Source organism: Protomyctophum parallelum (assembly GCF_964188405.1).
Source record: "Protomyctophum parallelum genome assembly, chromosome: 9".
In the NCBI taxonomy this organism is placed as follows: domain Eukaryota; kingdom Metazoa; phylum Chordata; class Actinopteri; order Myctophiformes; family Myctophidae; genus Protomyctophum; species Protomyctophum parallelum.
Genome location: NC_139706.1, coordinates 38,836,127 through 38,844,175, shown reverse-complemented (window position 1 = coordinate 38,844,175; position 8,049 = coordinate 38,836,127). Strand labels below are relative to the sequence as shown.

Here is an 8,049-nt window from a genome sequence, read left to right as displayed (position 1 = left end):
TTTAAATAATAGTCTTAGCCTCTTAATTTTGCCGGTTCGAACCCCGTTGGTAATTTTCCTACAACACGGACTGCTTGTTTTTGTGAGGTTATGGTTAGGGCTAGTTTGACATGCATTAGACTGCGGACCCCCATTTAGTGGCATTTCTATCTCTGGGACCCCCAGCCAGTAGCCTAACGGGGGTCCCCGCACACCAGCAACTGACAGGTAGGTAGGCCTACTGGGGGGTCCCCGGACACCTGCAGCAACTGACAGGTAGGTACTGCATGGGTTCCCCGGACCCCCCAGTCTGTGACTCACTGTGCTATTGTAGGCTATAGGCCTATTGTTATTGTCTCCACCAGGCCGAAGGCATGGGGGGAGAGTATGTTTTGCACTCCGTCCGTCCGTCCGTGTGTGTGTCGGTGAGCAGCTAATCTCGGCCACCGTTAACCCGGTCGATGCCAAATTTTGCACACACACTCCCTGGATGCCAACGATGAACCTCTGCCCCAAACTTTCCAGAACGGCCTGTTATAGCGCCACCAGGAGGCCGCTTTGTGCAAAACAAGTTTTTGCACAGTACACCTACAGATTTTGTCCAAACATCGCGCAAATTGGTACACAGTCTCTCTAGAGCCATTCAACGAAACGGGTCTTTCAGATTTCTCAGACTCCATCCTGATTGGTTAAGATTGGCTTCCAAAGTTCACAGGAGTGCTCAGTTTCAAACAAAATGCTGCAAATCATGAACACATCGCGTGATTTCCGTGAAATTCTGCACGCACATTCCCACTAGGCCGAGGAAGAAATGCCACATGAACAATTTCAACTCAGCCTCAAGGTGGCGCTATAACTGGCCGAAAAGTGTTTTTACCTCTAACTGCACGGATCTGTGGATAACTTTGTATGCCAACTCCCTAGTTTACTTTTGTTGCCCTTTTATCCAACCACCAGATGAAGGCAAGCTGCAATGTCCTACATTCCTATCCTGGTGGAGACCTGTGCCCAGAAGGGCACTTTTTCTAGTTCTAATATAAACCACACATACATCTGCAACTATATACACTTTTCTTGTTTCCTACTTATTTATATGTTTTTGCATAATATTGTGTATGTGACTGTGTCAGTCTGTCATTAATGTTTTTCGATTGAGTACATAGGCTTTCTTCTTCGATTCACCCTTTAAATACTTACTAGCAGACCTTGTATTGTACTGTACTTCCCTGTGCTTGTCGTGTCCATGCAAACTGTTAATTAATTCAATCAATGACAGCAGCCATTAAATAGTAGGGTAAATGTAAAAAGCTCCCTTATTCTATTCAGGCCTAGTCGTTGGCTCATTGGTAATCTGGCAACACATCAGCTAAAATAAAAACAGCGCCCTCTTTTCCTTTGAATTTGCGAGTCAACAGTCTGTCTCGAGACTATAGCTCACTGGAAATGACTATACTATAGTGTCATTGGTAACAACTTTACACTACCATTTGATTTGAAAAAATATGGCTTTTGCTAGTTTAAGCCATTCAAGCCATTCTATTTTCAAGTACAAGGCACATTCAGGGAAATACTTTTGATTACCGTTAAACAGGTGATACTCGTCTTGTAGATCAATAACAGCTTTAATTCGACAAGTGTCTGTTACAGTGATTTTGTAAACACCCATGGACCTTCTATAATAATAAAAATCACACTTGTGTGAAGCGAGGGCCGCTATCATCTTATCACATTCCGTGCTCAGCCAATCAAATCATCACAAATTAAATGGGGTACACACAAATCTGGGCATAGGAGGAGCTAGCCCCTCAAAAATTAAATTATCTACTCACTTTACTTAGCAGTTCCTCTCAGTTTAGATTAGAACCTAAGCCTACTATAGGCTACTACTGTCTAGTATAAACTAGTATTACTCATCTATGAATTCGTTAAATACAGATGTTGCCTAGCCTATCTCTTCTTGATAAAGACGTGCATAGAAATATTCATGATGTAGACATTTAATTACTGATCAACAATGTGGTACAAAGACATAACACGTCATAACATGACCCGGCCATTTGGTTAAACTTTGTACATTCTCAGAGTTAACACTGAGGATTTAACTGTGTGCATACTAGCTGTGTTTAGGTGCTGCTAGATTGGATGGCTTGCTGCTGAAAGTTCTGTGGTGGAGAGAAGTCCGACGGTCTACGATTCTCAGTGAAGCCATAGAATTTCCTCAGGGCCACACGAGCTGCTTCCTCCTCCGCAACCAGAACAGTCTCTCCTGGACCCTGACCCAGAAGCTTCTTATCGCTGAAAAACATTTTGGCAATATGTTGGCATTTTGAAATTACCAGACTATCAAATCACAATTTCTTTGAGACTTGGCTTTGAGGTGTGGCTTTTGCTGTTGACAGATAATGTCTTGCCATGATTTTTTAAATCTGTTCCTTTCACTCCCCTACTTTTTGAGAATTACATTTCACTCCATTCTCCCACACACAAAACAGAGTAAACTAACAGAAAATGCACTCACTGACTGCACTTCGGAAAATGTGATTCACGATTTACATACCTATACAGTCCCACAAAGTAGAGTGGGAGAACTGTGCTGGCTCCAGCAGACCTGATGAGACGGGGCTCTGGAAGAGGAAGGTTCTGCCGTGCAAATTCTTCCACCAGCAAGCCCATTGGGTCAACCACCATCCACATATCAAACAAGTCCTTCCCTATCAGCTGGGTGGCCAGGAAATCCTAAAGGAAGAAAGGAGAAAGAAAAGATGAAAACTACAGTGAGAGAAATAACCAGTAGGCCTATCATTCAGATCATTTAATATTTTCTACATTTTAGAATAATGGTGAAAATAACACATGGAATCATGTTATGTAGTAAAGAAAAACAATAATAGTATCCACTGTTTGCTTTGATGACAGCTTTGCACACTCTTGGCATTCTCTTTTTTGATTGACTGAATACTTTATTAACACTAACAGTTTGCAAAATAGTACAGAGCATAACACAAACACAAAAAGTCCTAAGGGCTTGTTTCCATTGTGGTCTCAAACCACAAACATGAGAAAGTCACCTGGAATGATTTCCAATTAACACAGTGGGCTTTGTAAAAGTAAATCTGTGGAAGGTAGGTTTGGTATACCTTATTTGGTAAACGGCCAATATATTAACATCTCATCTAAGCAAAGACAAATAAATGTTAGTCTGTTAGTCAGTAAATCCCTAAAGTTTCAAGTGCAGTCGGATAAACCAGTGCTATGATGAAACTGGCTCTCATGACGACCACCACAACAAAGAACACCCACAGTTACCTCTGTGTATGTTTATTACAGTTACCGGACCAATCACAAATGAAATACACCTCAGACAATTGGCCAATAAACAAGATACATTGTAATATAGTTCAGAGGGAATAAACATGGCTTTTTACCCTGAGGAAAAATCCGGCTTGCTCTGCTCCACTGCTCTGCTGGAGTGCTCCAATTACAGCTGTGAAGGTTGAATACAGCACGACATCAGGGACAGGAAACTCTGCACTCATGGTGAGCTCTTCAATGCCCAGGTTCCTCGCCACATGGCATATGACTGCAGAACTGGTCAGGTGACTTACAATAGCAGTCAAACCCTCATTTGGCAAGCATGGGAAGCTGGCCTTGCTCCAGTCACTCAGGAAGCTTTGAGTGAAACCTAGACCCTGTGCACTCAACTGAACATTGTCCCTTAGGACTAGAGCGGTTGTTTCTGTGTCCATGCCTAAGGCTTGCCTTCTCTGTTGCTCCGACTGCACGTAACATGGACTGACAAAGGCCGTCTTCAAAAGCTCCAAAGAGAAATCTTCGTGAAGACGGATGCTGAAAGCTTGGACCTCAGCATGGTAATCCCAGTTAGGATGCTGAGAGCTGGAGGATAATGGGACAGGACAGGATAGTATTTATTTAGTAAAAACAACAAAAAAGAAAGACAGTGTTAGATGCTGGCTACACTGTAACATCTAACTCTGAGATTGTACAAATGGAATAAATTCAACTTTATTTGGTTCCATAAAACAGAATTTATGCAACACTACCCTAAATATCAAACTTCAGGTCTGCTACAAGCCACAAGCAACTCGGATGCTAGAATGCTTTCTGGCATGTAGAGTTTTAATATCACCCTTGACAGCCCATTTACCCAAACAGGAAAGTCCTATCTGATTGTATTAAACTCATCAGGATTACAGCTGTATGGAAAGCTTGGATTATCCTCTTTGTATCTGTACTTTTTTTGTTTCATAAAAATACAAAAAAGGAAAAAACAGCGCCCTGTTTTCTTTTGTTCGGAATTTGAAGTATTGCACAGATGCCATATAGAATTAGGCCTATACTGATTATAGCATCCGAGTTGATTGTGGCTAGACTCTGCAGTCTGCTACAATTGAATTCTAAAGCTAAAGACATTCATGTTGCTGCTGTTTTTTTGTTTTGTTTTGTTATTCTGCGCCGTAAATGTATTTTCCTATCTTATTTTAACTCCTTTTTTATTGATTTTAAATGTAGTCCTTAAGTCCTACTTTAATGTTTCTTTTGCACTATATTAATAGTCTTGATTGTCTTGCAATGTTTAATGCAAAGCACTTTGAATTGCCTTGTTGAAATGTGCTATACAAAAATACACTTGCCTTGATTTATGGTGTAAGGATTGACTATGGCAGCATACATAGATACTCTATGCAGAGATCTGTTTCCCCAGATTAGAATGCACACATTGTATTAGCCTAAGATTTAGACACTCGTAGGGGTTCATCGTAGCCCCGCTCGGACCCTACGTACAGTTTGTTTACACTACGTAGGGTTCCGAGCGGGGCTAGGGTTAATCGTAGAATGTCAAAATCGAAAAATACATCTACGAGAGTCTAAAACGTAGGCTAATATTTTATATAGGCCTATTGGCCTTGAGCTGATCTCTACAGTGAACTGGCTAGGGAAACGTTACCGTGGTTTGGGAGGTGGAGGTCCTTCAAGTTTTAACTTTCTTGCCATGATGCTGGTATATGCCTTCATCCATCGCTTCTTTTCTCTGATCTGTGTGAATGAAACATTTCTACCAACATGTTGGTAATGAATACCTAATGTTCTCACACAATTTACAATACCAGACGCCATGACACTTCTCACAGATAGCGTGTGCGTGCGGCAGTCAAAACAGTCCGGCGCGCGCGGACCGATCGTGATTTTAGTTCCAAGCCGACCGCTAACGTTACCATGGAAACGAAGAGACGGGTAACCAAACAACAAACTAACGAACAAACGAATAACAGCTCGTCTCTCAACTCAAGCATTATTCAGTACTTTGAGTTTTGGACAGACATAAATATAGTAATGGCAACTCAACAACTTCTTGAAGCTCAAGATGACAAGATAGTACATTATCCTCCTCTCATAGATGAAGAGAACAAACAGCAGATCACGGCAGGAGTGAACAGCGACCATTCAGAACAAAACAGGAGAAATAGCAAAACATCACAGCCAGATAAAAAGGACAGAGAATCAGGACCAAGGATCACCAAGAAATTCCTGAAGGACCATTGCAAGGATCACAAACTTTATTTAACACCTTACCTGAATGATACATTATACATGCACTTCAGAGGTTTCTCCACCATAGAGAACTTGGAGGAGTATACAGGACTAAAATGTCTCTGGCTGGAGAGCAACGGCCTGCGACGCATTGAGCACCTGCAGGCACAGACTGAACTGCGCAGCTTGTTCCTGCAGCAGAACCTTATATACAAGCTGGAAAACCTTGAACCTCTGAACCGACTCTGCACCCTGAATGTCTCCAACAATTGCATACGAACCATAGAGAACATCTGCTGCCTCCTTGAGCTAAGCACTCTGCAGATTGCCCACAACAAGCTTGAGACGGTGGCCGACATGGAGCACCTGAGTCAGTGTCCCTCCATCAGTGTCCTGGACATGTCCCACAACTTGTTGAACGACCCGGAGATCCTCTCTGTGCTTACGTGCATGCCAGAGCTGCGGGTATTAAATCTTATGGGAAATGAAGTGGTGAAAAAGATTCCCAACTACAGGAAGACTGTGATTGTACGCCTGAAACAGCTCACATACCTTGATGACCGGCCAGTGTTCCCCAAAGACAGAGCATGTGCAGAGGCATGGGCAGTGGGTGGGCTGGAAGCCGAGCGCACAGAGGTGGGGCTATGGGAAACACGCGAGAGGAGAAAGATCCAGGATGGTTTGGACACCTTGGCAGCCATGCGAGAAAAAGCCCTGGAGAGACGCTGTCTCAGAGATCAACAAGAGAGAGGTAGTTGGCACCGTTTCTATTTGTCCCTGTACCCCACACCCCCCCAAAACAAACAAACAAACAAACAAACAAACAAACAAACACACACACACACATACATACATACATACACACACACACACACACACACACACACACACCCCCCCCCCCCCCCCCCAAGTGTCTCAGCCTTTAAAGTTTATTCTGTTTCATTATAGGTCATGAGGCCTTGAGAACTCCAGAGTCTCACAATCCCAGTGAGAGGCGTGAGACCCAGGCTTTGAGCTCATCACAGGGAGTGGGTATTCAGGCATCTGAGCAGGACAGCTGGGAAGATTTTCGACAGGCCTCATATGATAAGATAGACGAGGAACAACTTGAGGGAAAGTCATTAGAAGAGTTAGATGTGAGCCAGCAGCTAGAGAATCATCTACATGATAATTCAGAGACGGCGCATTCTGTCCGAGAGAATTTAGGACAGAAAAGGCAACTGAAAGAGGGACAGAGCATAGGCATGGCAGCAGTGTTGTTGGAGAGAGAGCAAAGTCCAGAGACAAAACAAACATACAAAATCCAGTCTGTGAGAAAGCCATGGGTGAAAGATCAGGGGAATGAAGGAAAGTTTGAGAAAAAGCAGTCAGAGCATAAACAGCCTCTTCCTACCATGAGAGCAGATGAGGAGGTAGCAGTGCATGGTCCTGGGGCGCTGGTGACAGAAATGCAAGCAGCAGAGCACCTGGAGACTATTCACCTCCAACCACATAGCTCTCTGTATATTGATGATTTGCCTGATCTAGAGGAGGTTGACATGGAAAATCCAGACTCAGCCGGTATCTTATTCTGTAAGCAAATGTCCAGGCCAAAAATAGAGGTTATATCAAGCAATGATGATGATGATGAAGTAGTCAAATATCAGAGTGTGACAGAGCTGGCTTATAAATCTAAATCTACTTCTGGTCCAGAAGGAGAAGTGTTCATCAAGAGGAGTGACTGCAAGGCCTCAGCTGAGCTCCTTAACATTTCCTTGTATGGTGAGCATGTACCAGATGTCATTTCAAAGCCAGAAAGCGAGCCCAAACCAAAGCAAGTGTCCTGCCCACCTTGCTTTCTGATTGAGGAGATTGACTAATGACCTTCATGAAATTGAAACATTCAGAAGACATCTCCCCATTTTATCTTGGTTATTTACTAATCGACTTTATTTGTGTTTGTTTTTATCTTCCCTTTTTGTTGTTTTTCTTGGTCTCATTCAGCCCTGTTTGATGTCCCATAAAAGTAAAAAATCACACCCGTGTGAAGTGAGGGGCGCTCTTATCATCTTACATCAATTACAACATGTTTGTTTAAGCAACGGGTGCCAATGTTTGTTTTAGTCCTCAAAAGAAACATTAAATGTATCTTTATTATCTATGGTATTTTCTTAAACAAGCATCGTTGACACATTAAAGCTGTATATAGGACCGGCTAGCTCCCCTCAAAAACAGAATCATGGTGATATCTTAACAATGATAACTTACCCTCGTTTCTCTGTCTCACCAATAAAAAATAAAAATAAAGTAAGATTTACTTTTTTATTTCAAAACAAAGTAAATCTTACTTTATACTTTAGGGTAGGCCTTTCATAGAGAGAGAGCAGAAATGAGCAGAAATGTTTTCTTTTGCCAAAGCCAAATATAGTAGCTTGTTAATGTTATATCACATGACCACAGGCCTGGATGACTCAACCCTCTCACAGGTCTCCTCATATAAATACTTGGGGGAGCTGTATTGACAACTCACTAACTTGGAAT

General features: G+C 42.5%; 2 protein-coding genes across 2 annotated transcripts; one reads left to right on the top strand and one right to left on the bottom strand.

Annotated features, from left to right (window-relative positions):
• Positions 1-1,616: 1,616 nt before the first annotated feature.
• Positions 1,617-5,133, bottom strand: mrpl44 (mitochondrial ribosomal protein L44). Its single transcript, XM_083773365.1, has 4 exons — positions 4,946-5,133; positions 3,405-3,873; positions 2,537-2,715; positions 1,617-2,274 (listed from the first exon to the last, which is right to left on the bottom strand). Exons 1-4 carry the CDS (start codon positions 5,113-5,115, stop codon positions 2,103-2,105), a joined length of 990 nt encoding a protein of 329 aa, XP_083629491.1. The 5' UTR covers positions 5,116-5,133; the 3' UTR covers positions 1,617-2,102.
• Positions 5,134-5,331: 198 nt separating this feature from the next.
• On the top strand, positions 5,332-7,522 carry LOC310864568 (dynein axonemal assembly factor 1-like; the record flags this gene model as incomplete). The annotated part of the gene is made up of 3 exons (XM_083773257.1): positions 5,332-6,283; positions 6,478-6,658; positions 7,513-7,522. 3 exons carry the CDS (start codon positions 5,332-5,334, stop codon positions 7,520-7,522), a joined length of 1,143 nt encoding a protein of 380 aa, XP_083629383.1.
• Between the last annotated feature and the right edge of the window lie 527 nt (positions 7,523-8,049).

Bases quoted from the DNA above. Each gene is read 5' to 3' on its own strand.
- mrpl44 (XM_083773365.1), bottom strand. From the start codon at position 5,115: ATGGCGTCTGGTATTGTAAATTGTGTGAGAACATTAGGTATTCATTAC. The intron at 3,874-4,945 runs GTAACGTTTCCC...ATTATCCTCCAG, and splicing joins CCTCCACCTCCCAAACCACG to CTCTCAGCATCCTAACTGGG. The intron at 2,275-2,536 runs GTATGTAAATCG...AATGTTTTTCAG, and splicing joins TACTTTGTGGGACTGTATAG to CGATAAGAAGCTTCTGGGTC.